Genomic DNA, 22,182 nt, shown 5'->3' on the forward strand with positions numbered 1-22,182 from the left:
CCGTCAAGGCCGCTCTACTGGTGATCTTCTGGCTTTCCTTACTGAGTCTTGGTCATCCTCTTTTAGAGATTTTGGTGAAACTTTTGCTGTTGCCTTGGACATATCTAAAGCTTTTGATAGAGTCTGGCACAAAGCTTTGATTTCCAAACTACTCTCCTACGGTTTCTATCCTTCTCTCTGTAACTTCATCTCAAGTTTCCTTTCTGACCGTTCTATTGCTGCTGTGGTAGACGGTCACTGTTCTTCTAAATCTATTAACAGTGGTGTTCCTCAGGGTTCTGTCCTGTCAAACACTCTCTTATTATTCATTAATGATCTTCTAAACCAAACTTCTTGTCCTATCCACTCCTACGCTGATGATACCACCCTGCACTTTTCCACGTCTTTTCATAGACGTCCAACCCTTCAGGAGGTAAACATATCACGCAGGGAAGCCACAGAACGCTTGACTTCTGATCTTTCTAAAATTTTTTATTGGGGCAGAGCAAACTTGGTATTGTTCAATGCCTCAAAAACTCAATTCCTCCATCTATCAACTCGACACAACCTTCCAGACAACTATCCCCTCTTCTTCAATGACACTCAACTGTCCCCCTCTTCTACACTGAACATCCTCGGTCTGTCCTTTAATTATAATCTGAACTGGAAATTTCACATCTCATCTCTAGCTAAAACAGTTTCTATGAAGTTAGGTGTTCTGAGACGTCTCCGCCAGTTTTTCTCATCCCCCCAGCTGCTAACTCTGTACAAGGGCCTTATCCGTCCACATGTCTGGGGAGGTTCCACTCATACTGCTCTTCTAGACAGGGTGGAATCAAAAGCTTTTCGTCTCATGAACTCCTCTCCTCTAACTGACTGTCTTCAGCCTCTCTCTCACCGCCGCAATGTTGCATATCTAGCTGTTTTCTACCGCTATTTTCATGCTAACTGCTCTTCTGATCTTGCTAACTGCATGTCTCCTCTCCTTCCGCGGCCTCGCTACACAAGACTCTTCTTTCTCTCACCCCTATTCTGTCCACCTCTCTAACGCAAGAGTTAACCAGTATTCTCAATCATTCATCCCTTTCTCTGGTAAACTCTGGAACTCCCTGCCTGCTTCTGTATTTCCACCTTCCTATGACTTGAATTCCTTCAAGAGGGAGGTTTCAAGACACTTATTCATCAATTTTTGACCACTGCTTTGACCCTTTTATGGGACTGGCATTTCAGTGGGCATTTTTTTTATTAGATTTTTGTTGCCCTTGGCCAGTGTCCTTCCTACATAAAAAAAAAAAAAACTTTGCTCTAATGAAGAATTTCGTTTAAACCATAGACAAAAATGGTGTTGCCTTCCAACAGTTGTGCACTTTGTTCCCAGTTCTGAGTTCTGCAAAGCTCAAGGAGGGCATCTTCGTCGAACCTCAGATCCGGGAGGTGCTGAGGGATAATGACTTGGCGGAGCTTGTAGCCTTAAAGGAACTGAGAACATAGGAAGCATTTCAATCAGTCTGCCATGGTTTCCTTGGTAACACACAGGTACTAGATTATTATAAGTGTATCGAGCTGTTACAGTCTTATGAGGGTATGGAATGGCTAATGTCACTCAGAACTCACTTCACTCCCACCACAACTTCGTCCCTCCGAATCTCAAGAGCAATGAGTGATAAGTAATGAGCATGGTGAAAGGTTCCACCAAGATTTTACTAAAATGGAGAGCAATTACCAAAGCAAGTGGAATCCCAGCATGATGGGTGACATTGCTAGTTGCTTCTGCGTGACATCTGGGAGGCAAAGTACACAAGATCGTAAAGAAAAGAAAAAAGCTGTTTGTTGTACTATGCATTGTATTATCCAAGTAATTTAGTTCCATCAGTGTTCTGCATCTACGCTTTTTTTTTCTGTAATATGCTTTTATAACAGATGAAATAAGCACATTATATTTCGAATTTATATGCCATATAAAAATGGGATGTGAAAAAAAGAGGTAATAGAGCAAAACTGTTTAGCAATTTGAATTCACCGCATTAAAACTGGTAAAAAAAAAAAAAAGTTATCCTTGCCTCAGAGGATTTGTTTTTCGTTGTAAACCAGTGTAGTTATAGAATTTTCAGTTCATAATTTGCTTGGATTTATTTATTTATCTATTTTTTTTAAGAAATAAGTTATGATTATTCATAATAAAAAATATGTACATATATATATATATATATATATATATATATATATATATATATATATATATATATATATATATATATATATATATATATATATATATATATATATATATATATATATATATATATATATTAGTACAATGTTTGTAACACGTTATTTGACGAAATTCTAGCATTCCACATTTTTTGTTTTCAACGGGCCGTGGCTCGTAGTCGTTGTTGTGCAAGGACCAGACAGGCGGGAGAGATGAGCCGCTCGCGTCGCAATGACTGAACATATGTAAGTAACTTACATGCCATGCTTGTTAACAGTAACCAAGTGTTGGTGTTTATGGATGTGTTGTAAGAAGAGTTTCAACTTGATACCTCAGTTGAAGGAGTCTTAATCAACAGCCGATGTTTAAGATCATGGATCAGTGGATGAAAGGCCGCAGAAAATATAGCTCACTAATCCTTGAAAGCTTGTAACAAAATGCTACAGAAGACTCACTGTATGAATTAGAAGTCATGATATTAATGGAAGATATTTGCAATGGAGAGAGACCAGTAAAATTTTACCCTTTCAGCTGTATGTTCCGGGCGAATTAATCTGCTTGCCGTTTTTCCCTCAACTCGTCATTTTTATTTATTTATTTATTTATTTATTCAACATTTATCAACATTTTTTTTTTACATCCCTAACACATGTAAACCAATGATTTGAGACAAAAACAAACAGTTTTGTCTTCACACATGACCTAAACTAAGTTAACTAAACCTAACTTACCCTAACTAAACTTAATCTAACCTAACTAAACCTAACTAAACCTAACCTAACCTACCTTATTGGTCCTCTGATACTTCCTCATCACTGGAGTCCTCAGTGGGAAGAACTGGAGACGGTTAAGCTTTGTTATTGCTGTGAAATTTTCTTATTGTCTTGAAGTAATTGCACTCACACCCACTGCACTGAGCCATCTTCCAAGACTGATTCAAAATCAAGCTCTTCCCTCCTGCCTTGCATAATACAGCCCACCTATTGGATGATTCAAAAAATATTTTTTTGATTGGCTGAGGCACTATTTCATGCATGCACTAATGAAATCCCTTCCTCTATCCCCTCTTCCTCCCATCCTTTACTCCCTTTCCTCCTGATACTGCCTGCAGACCATCATGGCGCAAGGTAACCTGGATACATGGGAGAAACAGTAAATTTAATAAAAATATATTTCAGGAATGAACAATTTGTGGTGGTAAAGATATACACCACTGTTATATGTTATTCAAGTACTTCACTGAGAACATTTTTTTTTCTCTCTCTCTGTGAGATGGATGCACTTGTATAATAATACGACTAACAGCCTTACCTAATCAGACTAAACTAATCTAACCTAACCTAACCTAACTTAATGCCAAGAAATCGGTAATTTTCTAGAGTCATTTCCTGGCCTTTCTGGTTAGGTTAGGTCAGGTAATGTTAGGTTAGGTAATGCTAGATTGAATTAGCATCCTTGAGGGGGATCCAGGGGTGGTGAAGCCCCCTGGTTAGGTTAGGTTAGGTAATGTTTTATATAAAAGTCGATGGTGACTGACCAGACCTAACTAAACTAACCTAACCTAACTGGGTGTGCTTTGCCTCTTCTGGACTCCCTCTTAAGGACACTAACCTAGCATTACTTAACCTAATCTAACTTGGGGGGAGATCTTTTCCCCCCTCCTCCTGGATACCCGTTTAGGATGGGGGCATTTCTCTCCCACCTCATATTTATGTTTTAGGTGTATCTAAAGGTGTATATGTAAAAGAATAGAAGAGAATAGAACAGTAATAAGGACAGGGAAGGACTCAAGAAAATTACCCAAGAAATCCATCACATGAGTGGATGTGTCATGTCCAAGCATCGTCAAAGGAGCAAGTGAGCTTGCTTCCCCCCAAAATCAGATAAACCTTTAAAAATTCCTGTCAGCATTATGAATAATTTGCAGTGGGTATATATGGGGTTCAAATACTCTGAATGAGAAGCTGTGTCTAATGAGAAGGGTAACAAAAGCCATGTTGAGATTGTTGAAAGATTAAAATGATATTGAAAGCCCTTTTTGAGAAATAGACATATGTATGCTAGAGTGAATGGCAGTCAAGGTGTGACAAGCTTAGGAGGATACTAACCATCTATTGCCAAAAGTCAGAAAATAATTAATTAAAAATAAAGTACTGAGGATTAGTAGTTAAAACTTTTGAGGTTTATATGGGTTATGCTTGTACATGTTTTCAGCAAATCAGAATTTTGTAGGCCATGGCATGATGATGTTATTTTTATAATTTATTTATTTATTTTTTTTATGTAAGAGGGATACTGGCTAAGGCCAACAAAAATCCAATAAATAAAAAAAGCCCATTGAGATACCAGTCCCATAAAAGGGTCCAAAGCAGTAGTAAAAAATTGAAGGATATATGTCTTCAAACCTCCCTCTTGAAGGAATTCAAGTTATAAGAAGGTGGAAATACAGAGGCAGGGAATGAGTTCCAGAGTTTACCAGAGAAAGGGATGAGTGATTGGGAATACTGGTTAACTCTTGCGTTAGAGAGGTGGACAGAATAGGGGTGAGAGAAAGAAGAAAGTCTTGTGTAGCGAGGCCGTGTGAGGAGGGGAGGCATGCACTTAGCAAGCTCAGAACAGTTAGCATGAAAATAGTGGTAGAAGATAGCAAGAGATGCAACATTGCAGCGATGAGAGAGGCTGAAGACAGTCAGTTAGAGGAGAGGAATTGATAAGATGAAAAGCTTTTGATTCCACCCTGTCTAGAAGAGCAGTATGAGTGGAACCCCCCCAGACATGTGAACCATACTCCATACATGGACGGATAAGGCACTTGTACAGAGTTAGCAGCTGGGGGGTGAGAAAAACTGGCGGAGATGTCTCAGAATGCCTAACTTCATAGAAGCTGTTTTAGCTAGAGATGAGATGCGAAGTTTCCAGTTCAGATTATAAGTAAAGGACAGACCGAGGATGTTCAGTGTAGAAGAGGGGGAGTTTTTAGCAGAGGTTTGAGCAAAGAGTTCAGCTTTAGAAATAGATGTGATAGCAGTGGTGCCATCTGGTTAAATAAAGGAGGGAAAGAAGAAGAAGCAAAGTTATTGAAGATTTTTTTGGCTAGATGCCAGAAGTCACGAGGGGAGTTAGATCTTGAAAGATTTTGAAACTTTCTGTTAATGAAGGAGTTTTTGACTAGTTGGAGAACAGACTTGGCATGGTTTCGGGCAGAAACATAAAGTGCATGAGATTCTGGTGATGGAAGGCTTAAGTACCTTTTGTGGGCCACCTCTATCATGTATAGCACTAGAACAAGCTGTGTTGAACCAAGGTTTGGAAGGTTTAGGTCGAGAAAAAGAGTGAGGAATGTACGCCTCCATGCCAGACACTATCAAATCTGTTATGTGCTCAGCAGACAAAGACGGGTCTCTGACACGGAAGCAGTAGTCATTCCAAGGAAAATCAGCAAAATACCTCCTCAGGTACCCCCAACTAGCAGAGGCAAAACGCCAGAGGCACCTTCGCTTAGGGGTATCCTGAGGAGGGATTGGAGCGAGAGGACAAGATACAGATATGAGATTGTGGTCTGAGGAGCCTAACGGAGGAGAGAGGGTGACAGCATAAGCAGAAGGATTAGAGGTCAGGAAAAGGTCAAGAATGTTGGACGTATCTCCAAGACAGTCAGGAATACAAGTAGGGTGTTGCACCAATTGCTCTAGGTCATGGAGGATAGCAAAGTTGAAGACTAATTCACCAGGATGGTCAGTGAAGGGACAGGAAAGCCAAAGCTGGTGGTGAACATTGAAGTCTCCAAGAATGGAGATCTCTGGAAAAGGGAAGAGAGTCAGAATGTGCTCCAATATGGAAGTTAAGTAGTCAAAGAATTTCTTATAGTCAGAGGAGTTAGGTGAGAGAGATATACAGCACAGATAAATTTAGTCTGAGAGTGACTGTAGTCGTAGCCAGGTGGTACAAAACTCAGAAGATTCAAGAGTGTGGGCATGAGACCTGAGTTTCAGTGAGGAAAAGAAGATGAGGTTTAGAAGAGGAGTGGTGGTGTTCTACAGATTGAAAATTAGATCTTAGACCACGAATGCTGCAGAAGTTAGTGAAGAAAAAGTTGTGGGGGGGGATTGTCAAGACACTCAGGGTCGTCGTCAGAAAGGCAGTCCGACCTAGGGACATTTGTGGTCCCGTCCCCAGGTGGGGACTCTGAGGTTGGTGTAGGAGTCGCCATGAATTTTGAAATTTTGAGTGAAGGGTGTGTGTGTTATTAGGTGCTTGTAGTTTTGTGTGGAGGAAGAGAGTTGTCTTTAGAGGGCAGGCTGTGACACCCCTTTGTGTTGTGAGACACAAAGGGAAACGTTCAGTAAGGTCACAGCTGGGTTTAATGATAAGTTCACAGCACCCCTTGATCCAGTGCTTTAGACCTCACTGGGAGTAATTATTGTTTTGGCAGGTGCCTACTGCCTCCTCCTTCTGTGACATCATGATGACAATTTGACTATTGAATAACCCAGAGCCTAGAGTAATTACCCTACAGCAGCACAGTTTGGTGTGTGCAAGGTCAGTTAGTATCCAATCATTCTGACTTTGATTTAAAAAAATTTCCTTATGTTATGAAATATTGCCTAATCATTTGTAAAAATATAACATTGTGCATTTGTGCTCTTTTAGCTCCATCCACTCTCTATTGCTTCACATTTTTACAGAAAAAATGTTCTGTGATTTTCCTTGGTCAACAACAATGTATACAGCTATTCCAAAGCAGATCCTATCAATTGCAGATTTTATGTAAATATTTAATGACAAAATTTCATGACAAGTTATAGCCATTTAAAGATTCTAGTGTGTCCATCTGCCTTATTTCTGCCTCAGTATACATGATATTCATATAATGTACTGGGAAACTATCATGTTATTCTAACATTTGTAGCAACTTGTAGAAGGTTGTTCAGTGGTCATTGATAATCAGTCACAGATGTGTCACCCTGTCCATCTTCTAGCACCTTTACTGGTATTTAGTCAAGACCTCACTGCTGGTGGTCCTAGGAATGTCACTTAATTGGGTAAGGTTTTTATTTTCACCAGCAGTGGGCATCTCCCTTCCCTCCATGACATTTTCCAGTGATGTGCAATACACTCACTCTGTTAGAAAGTTGACATACCACTACTGAGAAGACTGCTGTCCTCCTCTCTTGCCAAATACTTCCCAGATGCCTCCAGATGTGATAGGATTAAAAAGCACCTGCTTCTACATGTATTCTGGCAAAAATAAGCCTTATAGAAAAAATGCATTTGATGTATTCAGCAGCCCTCCCACTGTGGGGCTCTGCCTTTGTCCCTTTAAATGGACTTTAAACATGTGTGGATAGGCATGTGGGTTGAAAGACCATCCAAACCATGATTCTAACACAGAGGTCAGCAACCCAGAATTAGAGAAGAGCCACTTTCCTCAGACTTGACAGGAACGCAGTGCTGCTGGAGCCACAGTTATGAATGTAAATTATGAAACCTAATAAATTTCCTCCATACGAAAGTTAAGTAATATAACCATAGACAAAATAATCATACAAATTGTACCTTAGTAGTAGTAACAGTAGTAGTAGTAGTAGTAGTAGTAGTAGTAGCAGTAGTAGTTATAATAATAATAATAATAATGATAATAATAATAATAATAATAATAATAATAATAATAATAATAATAATAATAATGATAGCAATAATAATAATAGTAATAATAATAATAATAATAATAATAATAATAATAATAATAATAATATATAATAATAATAATAATAAATAATAGTAATTCTATGATGGCAGCAAGTGAACAAATATGGTATATTATTTTTCAAACATGTTGTGTACTTACTATATCAGTATCTGGTCACCATGATGAGTTTTAAACTGGGAGAGAGAGAGAGAGAGAGAGAGAGAGAGAGAGAGAGAGAGAGAGAATTAATGAAGAAAAGAAATGGATGGGAATATTGAGAGAGAGAGAGAGAGAGAGAGAGAGAGAGAGAGAGAGAGAGAGAGAGAGAGAGAGAGAGAGAGAGAGAATTAAGTCTTAATTAATGTGATTTCTGCTCCTGTGTTTCTTTGGAGAGATGCTCAGTGTTTGGCAAATATGTTGTTGTTTTGAGTTTCAGGCAGGACTGCAGGTTTGCATCATTCAATTGGCTGCGTAGTTTGTTTTTTATAAAGTTCATGCTAGAAAACATTTGTTCACACAGATAAATAGGTCCAAAAATTGAGAGAATGCCAAAGGCATATCTTTTCATGTATGTTAAGTGTCTGGTAAGGAATTCCACACTTCATTCACAATTTGATCTCATTTTTGTAGCCTAGACAATTCAGTCCATTTGTGTTGAAATGCCAGTGTAGCATGTTATTTCTCCAGGTTTTCAATATCGGAGACCATGCCTCTGTATTTTGAAGTCCATAAGTCTTTTCCTTGCTAATCAGGTAATTCCAGTTCCAGTTCTGCTTGATTCACTCCAGTAAAAGCTGAAAAATTGAGTGAGTCTGTATCTGCATCCAGGGGGTTGATCACAAATGACAACATGGCCTTTTCTTTTCTGAATTCTTGAAAACGTCCTTCAAAGAATTTTTTTCATTTTCATTACTGCATTTTTTATGATATCAGTGTCCAGCTCAAAGTCTGTTCTTTCTCCAGATTGCTTTAATGAAGGAAGGTGAATCAGAAAGCCTCTCTCAACATCTCTAACAAACAAAGATAGTTTTTATTCAAAGGAAAGGACTTCTTCCAAAAGCATCAGAGCAGTGTTTCCCTTTCTTTGTAGTTTCCTGTTGAGCTCATTTAAATGTGAAGTGATATCCACCAAGAAGTGAAACTTCTGTAGCCATTCAGGATTTGTAAGGTATGCATATTCATCATGGCCTTTCTTCTCCAGAAATTTATTAATTTCCTCAAGGCATGCTGCAAAATGTGCAAGCACCCAACCCCTAGAAAGCCAACGGACTTCTTCCAGAAGTTCACGAAACTGTTGGTGGTTTAAGCCTTTTGCCATTATTTTGTTAATAATTTTCACAACTAAGTCCATTACTTCAGTGAACTCTGATGGGCAAGTTTGTGCACACAATGCCTCTTGGTGAACGATGCAGTGAAATTATATTACTTCACGATTCAGCTCTTGTTTTAAGAGAGAAACAAACCCCTTATGTATACCTGTCCCCTTATGTGCACCTGTTGGTGCACCATCAGTTGCAATAGAAATAATGTGGTTGGTCAGAATTCCTTTTTCCTTAAGGCAGGCTATAATTGTTGAAAAATATATCCTTACCTCTAGTTTGATCAGTGAGAGGCAACAAGTCAATGAGTTCTTCTTGTGTACCTTCAGAGTTGACATACCTGCCAAGAAGAGCAACTTGTGCAATGTCGTCAATGTCACATGACTCATTACAAGCAATTGAAAAGCCACAGGCTGAATTGATGCCCACAATTTGCTGACTGGTGATGTCTTGTACAAGTTTCAGTGCTCTGTCCCTCATTGTTTTAGCAGACAATGGCACATTTTTAATTTTCTTAATTATTTCATCCTTGTTCTTGAATTCTCTGAACAGATGCATTGATGAAACAGTCTTTTTACATATTCACCATCTGTAAAAGGCTTTCCACCTTTTGCTATCTCATGACTTATCACAAAACTGGCAGTAGTTGTATCGTTGGAGGACTTCATCCATTTCGTGAATACATTCTGACTCCGCTTTGCTCTGAGCTGCATTTCCTCAACAGCTTTCTTTCTGGCATCTCCAACTGAATAATTTTCAGGAAAGTCATTGTGTTTCCTCTGAAAATGTCTCTCAAGGTTGGATTTTTTATTGTTGGCCAGTTCTTCACTGCATATGAGGCACAAAAGGTGCTCTCTAGAATTCTGAACAAATGCAAAATGCTTGGTCCATTCACTCATAAACTCTCTATTTTCATCTTCAATTTTTCTCTTCCCCGATGCCATTTCTCCAGTAATTGATTACGTCTTAATATCTTTCAGTGAAGAAAAGGTCGTAATAGCTGCAGCAGGAGTAGTAGTAGCAGTAATAGCAGTAGTAGTAATATAGTAGTAGTAGTAGTAGTAGTAGTTAGTAGTAGTAGTAGTATAGTAGTAGCAGCAGTAGTACTGGTATAGTAGTAGTAGTATAGCAGTACTAGTAGGAGGAGGAGGAAAAATAGCTGCCCTAGTAACTATGGGAGTGCGTTTTCACTGAACGAAATGCCTGCCTACGCTGCCAGGCAGTGCTGGGCAGAGGCTGGGGTGGTTGGATAGATGTGTATCATACAGGAATCACATTCGTACTATAGACATAGACCTCACGTCTCCTCTCTCTCTCTCTCTCTCTCTCTCTCTCTCTCTCTCTCTCTCTCTCTCTCTCTCTCTCTCTCTCTCTCTCTCTCTCTCTCTCTCTCTCTCTCTCTCTCTCTCTCTCTCTCTCTCTCTCTCTCTCTCTCTCTCATTTTTCTAGGTGTCCTATGATAAGTTAGACAATTTTATGTAGGTGGCAGGAGCCGCACATGTCTCTTGAAAGAGCTGCAGGTTGCCAACCTCAGTTCTAAAACAATAACACCCTGAATCTGCAGCATTGATAAAGGTCATTTTTTAACCCCAGAAGGTTAGTAGAGTTTTGTCAATAATTAGTCATTGGACCATTTATTTTTGTACTATTCCTATATTAGTGATCCATTAAGGGATAAAAAAAAAAAATCATGAGGTTAAATATATAGGTATTACATCAACTTATCCCAGCCAGTTAGAAATCCCTCAGTCAGTGTTTCAAGAATATATAACATTGTGTACAATTGATTGGAAAGTGGCTACATTGTTTTTCACCCTCTTAAAAATGTAAATATATAAAAATAGGAGATATCATGACTTTTGTTAATGGTCACAGCCACCAGTTGTCAGTAGTGTCATTCTCCTTGCAGAAAGTAATACGTGGACATCTTAAAATCTCGCAGCTCATGAAAACTTTTCTATATATTTATGATCAATACATTTTTCATATTCTTTTTCTATATATATATATATATATATATATATATATATATATATATATATATATATATATATATATATATATATATATATATATATATATATATATATATACACACACACACACAGTAATAGGTGATGGTTTATCCGAAGGTTCACTTTTTATGACAATACATGTTTTTGGCTGGTTTCTATGTGCATAAACATATATGTTTATTGTTATATACAACATATTTTTTAGCACATTATAATGTCATTCATAAGACCCTTGATAGATGTTTACTGCATATTTTTTTATTACATGCTGTATGCAATGCACTTATATATATATATATATATATATATATATATATATATATATATATATATATATATATATATATATATATATATATATATATATATATATATATATATATATATAGAAAAAGAATATGAAAAATGTATGATCATGACTTGGTAAGAAACGCCAGATCACTAGTAGAGCGGCCTTGAAGGAACCCTTACTGGCAATCAGATAGAAGGTTGTGAAGTGATAGAAGTTTAAGAATCTTCCTGTTGAGAATAGATTAAAAACTTTAGATAGGCTGGAAATTAAAGCAATAGGACTGTACTTTGATTAGAACAGTCTCCCTTTTTAGAAACAGGCTGAATGTAGCCAAACTTCTAGCAGGAGTTGAAAGAGTTTGACCAGGCAAGGTGGAAGCATAGCAGCACAGTTTCGGAGAACAATAAGAGAGACCCCATCATGTCCATAAGCCTTCCGAGGGTTTAGGCCAGCAAGGGCATGGAAAACATCATTGTGAAGAATCTTAATAGGTAGCATGAAGTAGTGACAGGGTGGAGGAGAGGGAGGAACAAACCTTGAATCATCCAAGTTAGAGTTTTAACCAGAGGTTTGAGTGAAGAGTTCAGCTTTAGAGATAGATGTGATAGCAGTGGTGCCATCTGGTTGAAATAAAGGAGGGAAAGTAGAAGAAGCAAAGTTATTGGAGATGTTTTTGGCTAGATGCCAGAAGTCATGAGGGGACTTAGATCTTGAAAGATTTTGACAGTTTCTATTAATGAAGGAGTTTTTGGCTAGTTGGGGAACAGACTTGGCATGGTTCCAGGCAGAAATATAAAGTGAATGAGATTCTGGTGATGGAAGGCTCAAGTACCTTTTGTGGGCCACCTCTTTATTATGTATAGTATGAGAACAGGTTGTGTTAAACCAAAACTTGGAAGGTTCAGGTTGAGAAAAAGAGTAAGAAATGTATGCCTCCATGCCAGACACTATTACCTCTGTTATGTGATCAGCACACGATGGGTCTCTGACACAGAAGCAGTAGTCATTCCAAGTAAAATCGGCAAAATACCTCCTCAGATCCCTGCAACTAGCAGAGGCAAAACACCAGAGGCACCTCTGCTTAGGGGGACCATTAGGAAGGGTTGGAATGATAGGACAAGATACAGACATGAGATTGTGATTAGAGGAGCCGAATGGAGAAGATAGGGTAACAGCATAAGCAGAAAGATTAGAGTTTAGGAAAAGGTCAAGAATGTTGGGCGTATCTCCCAGACGGTTAGGAATACGGTTAGGGTGATGCACCAATTGCTCTAGGTCATGGAGGATATCAAAGTTAAAGGCTAGTTCACCAGGATATTCAGTGAAGGGAGAGGAAAGCCAAAGCTGGTGGTGAACATTGAAGTCTCTAAGAATGGAAATCTCTGCAAAAGGGAAGAGAGTCAGAATGTGCTTCACTTTGGAAGTTAAGTAGTCGAAGAATTTCTTATAGTCAGAGGAGTTAGGTGAGAGGTATACGTCACAGATAAATTTAGTTTGAGAGTGACTCTGTAGTCATAGCCAGATGGTGGAAAACTCAGAAGATTCAAGAGCATAGGCACGAGGACAGGTTAAGTCATTGTGCACATAGACACAGCTTCCAGCTTTGGATTGAAATTGAGGATAGAGAAAGTAGAAGGGAACAGAAAAGGGGCTACTGTCAGTTGCCTCAGACACCTATGTTTTAGTGAGGAAAAGAAGATGAGGTTTAGTAGAGGAGAGGTGGTGTTCTACAAAATGAAGATTAGATCTAAGACTGCAAATGTTGCAGAAGTTAATGAAGAAAAAGTTGAAGGGGGTGTCAAGACGCTTAGGGTCGATACCAGAATAGCAGTCTGACCTGGGGACATTTGTAGCCCCTCCCCAGATGGGGACTCTGAAGCTGGTGTAGGAATCACCATCATAATTTTGAATTTTGAGTGAAGGGTGTGTTTGTGTAAATAGGTGGATCTAGTTTTGTGTAAAGGAAGAAAGTTGCCTTTAGAGGGTAGGCTGTGACTGCCCCTGTTTGTTGTGATACACAAAAGGGAACATTCAGTGATGTCACTGGTGGGTTTAATGATAAGTTCACAGCACTCTCTGATCCAGTGCTTTAGACCTCAATGGGAGTAATTATCATTTCAGTAGGTGTCTACTGCCTCCACCAACTGGAAGGGGTTCTGCTCATACTGCTCTTCTAGTCACGATAGAAGCAAAAGCATTTTGCTTTTTCAACTCTCCTCTGCTCTGACTTTCTTCCACCTTTATCTTAACACCACAGTGTTGCATTTCTAGCTATCTTTTCATGCTATTTTCATGCTAACTTCATGATGCCACAGTATGCCTGACTTCTGATCTCTTTAAAATTTTTGATTGGGGTAGAGCAAACTTAGTATTGTTCAATGCCTCAAAAACTCAATTCCTTCATATATCAACTTGGCACAATCTTCCACACAGCTTTCCCCTCTTCAGTGACACTCAACTGTCCCCCTTTTCTACAATGAACATCCTTTTTCTTATAATCTAAACTTGAAACTTCATTTCTCATCTCTAGCTAAAACAGCTTCTATGAAGCTAGGTGTTCTGAGATGTCTCCACCAGTTTTTCTTACTCCCCCCCCGTGCTGCTAACTCTGTACAAGGTCCTTATCCTTCCATGTATGGAGTATGCTTCACATGTCTGGGGGGGGGGTTCCACTAATACTGCTCTTTTAGACAGGGTGAAATCAAAAGCTTTTTGTCTCATCAACTCCTCTCCTCTAACTGACTATCTTCATCCTCTTTCTCATTGATGTAATGTTGCATTTCTAGCTATCGTGTACTGCTACTTTCATGCTAACTGCTCTTCTGATCTTGCTAACTGCATGCCTCCTCTCCTCCTGTGGCTTTGCTGCAAAAGCCTTTCTTCTTTTTCTCACCTCTATTCTGTCCACCTCTCTAATGGAAGAGTTAACCTGTATTCTCATTCATTCATCCCTTTCTCTGGTAGACTCTGGAACTCCTTGCCTGCTTCTGTATTTTCACCTTCGTATGACTTGAATCCTTCAAGAGGGAAGTTTCAAGACACTTATCTTTCAGTTTTTTATTATTGCTTCGGGCCCTATTCGGGGACCAGCATCTCAGAGGGTTTTTTTTTATTGGATTTTTGTTGCCCTTGTCTGGTGTCCCTCCTATATAAAAGAAAAAAATTATTTTGATTTTGCTAACTGCATGCCTCTCTTCCTCCCATGGTTTGACTGCATAAGACTTTCTTTTTTCTCTCATTCCTATTCTGTCTTTTCTGTCCACCCCTCTTATGCAAGAGTTAACCATTATTCTCAATCATTTATCTCTTTTTTGTGATAAATTCGGAAACTCTTATTTTCTCCTTCCTGTGACTTTAATGCTTTTAAGAAGGAGGTATCAAGACATTCTCAATTTTTTTTATTATTGTATTTTACATCTTTTTATGGACTGGTACCTCAGTGGGCTTTTTTTTTTTTTTTTTTTTTTTTTTTTTTTTTGCTGCCCTTGGCCAGTACCCCTCATATTTGTGTGTGTGTGTGTGTGTGTGTGTGTGTGTGTGTGTATATATATATATATATATATATATATATATATATATATATATATATATATATATATATATATATATATATATATATATATATATATATATATATATATATATATATATATATATATATATATATATATATATATATATAATTCCCTCTGGATCCCCAAGCACATTAACCTTATTGAATATAAACTAACCTATCCTAACTAGGGCAGCTTCACCCCCATAGGACCACCATGTAGGACACTAACTGGCACTTGTGGAGAATGCTAGCCCTGCCTGGCTGGGTCCTGCAGCCCACTGTTATGGGTTGCCAGCAATGCATTTTTGCTGCAATGTGTGCCTTGCAGCACAGCAGGATGTTATGATTGGTCCCTAGTGTACACACTGGGGACAGTAAGTGCCAGATTTTATTAATTTTTCTTTTATTACACACTACTCTTCTGTTGCCATCTTTTGGTAATCTCAGTGGACGATGTAGCCTTACAGCACAGCAGGATGTCATGACACATAGCTAATGTGTATATTGGAACACAATGAACATCAGGTATTTTATTTTATCAATTTTTTTTCTCATAGTTTCTTCAACCACACCCTATGCAACTCTGCCCCACCCTACCACACTCTACACCACCCTGTCATAATCAGAAATATTCCCACCAAAATCTCTCCCACACTGTCATGCTCTCTTTCATATTCTGTCTTATACTCACACTATCAAATTCTCCACCCTATAAATCTTACTTGAGACAGGATGACAAGACAGGCATCATGTGACGTTCATTGTCTCCTGGTATACATATTATAGTGAAACCAGACTAACTTGGTACTCATGGTGTTGGCTGTACCTCTCCACGCTGTTGCCACCTCAACCCCAGAGTGACCTGACCTGACCTGACCTTGGTCAGTGTGGCATGGTCTGGGAGATTCATGTATCAAGGACACTGGGACGGTAGCACTGCACAGCCTGTATGTGTTACCAAGATATATAGTGTTATTGTTCCATCATCAAATCAGAAGCCAATTAAAAAAAATATGCTATCATATGTAACATCTTATAATTTTGGAATAATTAAGGTAAAGGATGACAGTATGAGAGAGAGAGAGGTGTTCATATCCTTGTCGACTGTAAATGTGACAGCAATATGGGATAGGAACAGCTAACACCATGAGTACTAAGTTTGGTTCCACTATAATTATGTATGATAATAACCTGCTGTGTTGCAAGGCTATCCTGCTCTCCGAGATTGGCAGTAAATAGCAGCAGAGAATATCAGTGTCATGAAAAAAATAATCTTGGTTTTTATGCCCAATCTCTTTTCTGTAGAATTATGAGTAGTTTGTATGTGACACACTGATCAAATAAATTTTCTGGTTTTCCGAAATACCAGTAGTGGAACTATAGCAAGCTAGGTTGGCACTCCTGGTGGTGTTCCATGCCTCGTGAAAGGTGACCAGATAGGTATTGATCTGGTGGACTGGCCTTCTCATAAGGGCCAAACAGCAGATTTCTGGATGGTCAGTAGATTACGACAGTGAGACCTCAGTTCTCAAACTTAATTCATTCCTAATTGCTGTTTGAAGTCCGAAATGTTCGAAAACAAACTATTTTTTCCTACAGGAATCACTGTAAAATGGATTAATCCATTCCCAGACACCAGTCTACCCTGTCTTAGCAGCTTATGACAGTCACTCCCACAGCCAAGATGGCTGTTTTACAAAGTCTCCAGCTCACAAATTATTTATCCAGGAAGGATGTATTAAATGAACTTAATGACACAGAACTCATCAGAAGATACTGTTTAGAGTGATCTAATGAGGAAAGTCTTACAGAGGGACACAGAGAGAAGCAATCCACTTACTGCCAAAATGAAGGTGATCATAACCCTTAGACATCTCACTGCCGGGAAAAGCTACTGGAAAAATGCAGTGGTGTAGTAGTGATGGCACTGGGGTCATTGAGAGAGCCATAGGTGGCTTCTGAGCGCCGAAAACTGTTTGTTTACATTGAGGCTTTTTAACGGAATCACATTTACCTTATTTCAAAGATTGAATTATTGTCTTACACTCTGTGGCTCTCCTCCAAATATATATAAACAGTAAATGTTTATAGAAACTATAAATTAGTAATAAATGGCAGCTTTTGCTATGTCTTTTAATATTTGAAATCAAGGAGGAGGCATTAGACACCTGCCAAAACGATAATTACTCCCAGTGAGGTCTAAAGCACTGTTCAGGGGGTGCTGTGAACTTATCATTAAACCCAGCTGTGACCTCACTGAATGTTTCCCTTTGTGTCTCACAACACAAGGGGGCAGTCACAGCCTGCCTTCTAAAGACAACTCTCTTCCTCCACACAGAACTACAAGCACCTAATAACACACACACCCTTCACTCAAAAATTTCAAAATCATGGCGACTCCTACACCAGCCTCGGAGTCCCCATCTGGGGAGGGGACCATAAATGTCCCCCGGTCGGACTGCCTTTCCGTCGACGACCCCAAGTGTCTTGACACCACCCTCAACTTTTTCTTCATTAACTTCTGCAACATTCGCGGTCTAAGATCTAATTTTCAATCTGTAGAACACCACCTCTCCTCTTCTAAACCTCATCTTCTTTTCCTCACTGAAACTCAGGTGTCTGAGGCAACTGACAGTAGCCCCTTTTCTGTTCCCTCCTACTTTCTCTATCCTCATTTTCGATCCAAAGCTGGATGCTGCGTTTATGTGCGCAGTGACTTAACCTGCTCTTGTGCCCACGCTCTTGAATCTTCCGAGTTTTCCATCATCTGGCTATGATTACAGAGTCATTCTCAAACTAAATTTATCTGTGCTGTATACCTCTCACCTAACTCCTCTGATTATAAGAAATTCTTTGACTACTTAACTTCCAAAGTGGAGCACATTCTGATCCTCTTCCCTTTTGCAGAGATCTCCATTCTTGGAGACTTCAATGTTCACCACCAGCTTTGGCTTTCCTCTCCATTCACTGACCATCCTGGTGAACTAGCCTACAACTTTGCTATCCTCCATGACCTAGAGCAATTGGTGCAACACCCTACTCGTATTCCTGACCGTCTTGGGAGATACGCCCAGCATTCTTGACCTTTTCCTGACCTCTAATCCTTCTGCTTATGCTGTCACCCTTTCTTCTCCGTTGGGCTCCTCCGATCACAATCTCATATCTTTATCTTGTCCTATCACTCCAATCCCTCCTCAGGATCCCCCTAAGCGAAGGTGCCTCTGGCGTTTTGCCTCTGCTAGTTGGGGGGACCTGAGGAGGTATTTTGCTGATTTTCCTTGGAATGACTACTGCTTCCATGTCAGAGACCCGTCTTTGTGTGCTGAGCGCATAACAGAGGTGATAGTGTCTGGCATGGAGGCGTACATTCCTCACTCTTTTTCTCGTCCTAAAACCTTCTAAACCTTGGTTTAACACAGCTTGTTCTCGTGCTATACATGATAGAGAGGTGGCCCACAAAAGGTACTTAAGCCTTCCATCACCAGAATCTCATGCACTTTATATTTCTGCCCAGAACCATGCCAAATCTGTTCTCCAACTAGCCAAAAACTCCATTAACAGAAAATGTCAAAACCTTTCAAGATCTAACTCCTCTCGTGATTTCTGGCATCTAGCCAAAAATATATCCAATAACTGCTTCTTCTTCTTTCCCTCCTCTACTTCAACCAGATGGCACCACTGCTATCACATCTATTTCTAAAGCTGAACTCTTTGCTCAAACCTTTGGTAAAAACTCTACCTTGGACGATTTTGGGCTTTTTCCTCCCTCTCCTCCACCCTCTGACTACTTCATGCCACGTATTAAAATTCTTTGCAATGATGTTTTCCATGCCCTCGCTGGCCTAAACCCTCGGAAGGCTTATGGACCTGATGGGGTCCCTCCTATTGTTCTCCGAAACTGTGCCTCCGTGTTTGCACCTTGCCTAGTCAAACTCTTTCAGCTCTGTCTGTCAACATCTACCTTTCCTTCTTGCTGGAAGTTTGCCTACATTCAACCTGTTCCTAAAAAAGGTGACCGCTCTAATCTCTCAAACTACCGTCCTGTTGCTTTAATTTCCTGCTTATCTAAAGTTTTTGAATCTATCCTCAACAGGAAGATTCTTAAACATCTATCACTTCACAACCTTCTATCTGATCGCCAGTATGGGTTCCGTCAAGGCCGCTCTACTGGTGATCTTCTGGCTTTCCTTACTGAGTCTTGGTCATCCTCTTTTAGAGACTTTGGTGAAACTTTTGCTGTTGCCTTGGACATATCAAAAGCCTTTGATAGAGTCTGGCACAAAGCTTTGATTTCCAAACTACCCTCCTATGGTTTCTATCCTTCTCTCTGTAACTTCATCTCAAGTTTCCTTTCTGACTGTTCTATTGCTGCTGTGGTAGACGGTCACTGTTCTTCTCCTAAATCTATTAACAGTGGTGTTCCTCAGGGTTCTGTCCTGTCACCCACTCTCTTCTTATTATTCATTAATGATCTTCTAAACCAAACTTCTTGTCCTATCCACTCCTATGCTGATGATACCACCCTGCACTTTTCCACGTCTTTTCGTAGACGTCCAACCCTTCAGGAGGTAAACATATCACACAAGGAAGCCACAGAATGCCTGACTTCTGATCTTTCTAAAATTTGTGATTGGGGCAGAGCAGACTTGGTATTGTTCAATGCCTCAAAAACTCAATTCCTCCATCTATCAACTCGACACAACCTTCCAGACAACTATCCCCTCTTCTTCAATGACACTCAACTGTCCCCCTCTTCTACACTGAACATCCTCGGTCTGTCCTTTACTTATAATCTGAACTGGAAACTTCACATCTCATCTCTAGCTAAAACAGCTTTTATGAAGTTAGGTGTTCTGAGACGTCTCCGCCAGTTTTTCTCACTCCCCCAGCTGCTAACTCTGTACAAGGGCCTTATCTGTCCATGTATGGAGTATGCTTCACATGTCTGTGGGGTTCCACTCATACTGCTCTTCTAGACAGGGGTGGAATCAAAAGCTTTTCGTCTCATCAACTCCTCTCCTCTAACTGACTGTCTTCAGCCCCTCTCACTGCCGCAATGTTGCATATCTAGCTGTCTTCTACCGCTATTTTCATGCTAACTGCTCTTCTGATTTTGCTAACTGCATGCCTCCCCTGCTTCCACGGCCTCGCTGCACAAGACTTTCTTCTTTCTCTCACTCCTATTCTGTCCACCTCTCTAACGCAAGAGTTAACCAGTATTCTCAATCATTCATCCCTTTCTCTGGTAAACTCTGGAACTCCCTGCCTGCTTCTGTATTTCCACCTTCCTATGACTTGAATTCCTTCAAGAGGGAGGTTTCAAGACACTTATTCATCAATTTTTGACCACTGCTTTGACCCTTTTATGGGACTGGCATTTCAGTGGGCATTTTTTTTTATTAGATTTTTGTTGCCCTTGGCCAGTGTCCTTCCTACATAAAAAAAAAAAAAACTTTGCTCTAATGAAGAATTTCGTTTAAACCATAGACAAAAATGGTGTTGCCTTCCAACAGTTGTGCACTTTGTTCCCAGTTCTGAGTTCTGCAAAGCTCAAGGAGGGCATCTTCGTCGAACCTCAGATCCGGGAGGTGCTGAGGGATAATGACTTGGCGGAGCTTGTAGCCTTAAAGGAACTGAGAACATAGGAAGCATTTCAATCAGTCTGCCATGGTTTCCTTGGTAACACACAGGTACTAGATTATTATAAGTGTATCGAGCTGTTACAGTCTTATGAGGGTATGGAATGGCTAATGTCACTCAGAACTCACTTCACTCCCACCACAACTTCGTCCCTCCGAATCTCAAGAGCAATGAGTGATAAGTAATGAGCATGGTGAAAGGTTCCACCAAGATTTTTGACCACTGCTTTGACCTTTTTATGGGACTGGCATTTCAGTGGGCATTTTTTTTTATTAGATTTTTGTAGCCCTTGGCCAGTATCCTTCCTACATAAAAAAAAAAAAAAAGTAACTGTTCTAGAACGGAAGCATGGTATCACAACTGAAGCAATAATTAGTTCAAAATTTTGTTTTGAAAACAGCTTTGTTTGAAAAGGGAGGCATTTGGTAACTGAGGTTCCACTGTACTTAGGAAAGAGTCCAATCAGATAGTTTTCATAATCAAATAATGTTGATAAAATTTAGAATGAAAGGAAATGTGATCTTATAGAAATTTATGTTGAGATTCATACAAGTTTATAAAAAAAATCAGAGGCAATAATACTACAGTTTTATGCCCATTATCAACTATATTCAGGCTCACTCTCCAGGAAGCAATAGTAGTACAACAAACTGGATGTAGATTTTATACAGAATTTTGGATTTCACATTCATGTTGTGATTTGAATACTTACAGTCAATGAATGTTGATCCTGCATTGTGGCGGTACAGGCTACTCGGGAAGTGTGTTTTACTTAAGGCCTCTCAGCAAGCATAAAAAATGGGCTGGGACAAATCAACTTACTGGCATCTCAAGTGCATCTCTCCTCATTCACATCTATAGTAACAATGACCAGTATTAAGCAAGCTACGACTGTCAGTACTCATTGTGTCTGGTGATGCATAATCAGCTCTGTTCTTGGGGTGAATCATGTAATGTTCTGTTCATTATGTGGTGGTGTAGTGATGAGTGCAAGGCATAGAAGTCACATTGGTATGTAAAATTTGCAGAACCTCCGTTGAAAATTCATCAAGAGAGGCAGTGAAGAATTGTCTTTTAACAACCACAGTGTTGGCATCCCTTTATCATTACAGTAAAATCCCTCTTATCTGGCATCAACGGGACCGCCAACATGCCGGGTACCAGAAGTTGCCGGATACTTGAATAGAAGTGAAATTATGTCCACAATCACCACCCTACACTCACGCATCTTACCATAACAAAGATCAGCTGATCGCCGTGCCACGTATCGCCACCTGCACTGCCACCTCACACTCACCAACACACAATACTACTGTACTAACATTCTCTTTAATACTTTCCTCTTATAAATAAGTTGATGGGTTACAAAAATAAAGTACGTATACACTTATTTGCTTTATTCAATATCATTATTTCTCTCTCTCTCTCTCTCTCTCTCTCTCTCTCTCTCTCTCTCTCTCTCTCTCTCTCTCTCTCTCTC

At 39.6% G+C, this 22,182-nt stretch overlaps 1 protein-coding gene across 3 annotated transcripts in view; it reads left to right on the plus strand.

The window, feature by feature from the left end:
• The first annotated feature begins 2,339 nt into the window (after positions 1–2,339).
• The window catches only part of LOC135102203 (serine/threonine-protein kinase atr-like), a 479,415-nt gene continuing 459,572 nt past the window's right edge, over positions 2,340–22,182 (plus strand). For all 3 annotated transcript variants that reach the window (XR_010269589.1, XM_064007031.1, XM_064007033.1), the window contains exon 1: positions 2,340–2,436. Coding sequence is in view for 2 of the 3 variants with exons in the window: in XM_064007031.1 (XP_063863101.1) it covers positions 2,423–2,436 (14 nt within the window). In the remaining variant the exon portion in view is untranslated. The remainder of the gene's footprint in view (positions 2,437–22,182) is intronic.

This window comes from Scylla paramamosain, chromosome 7 (assembly GCF_035594125.1).
Source record: "Scylla paramamosain isolate STU-SP2022 chromosome 7, ASM3559412v1, whole genome shotgun sequence".
Taxonomy (NCBI): Eukaryota; Metazoa; Arthropoda; class Malacostraca; order Decapoda; family Portunidae; genus Scylla; species Scylla paramamosain.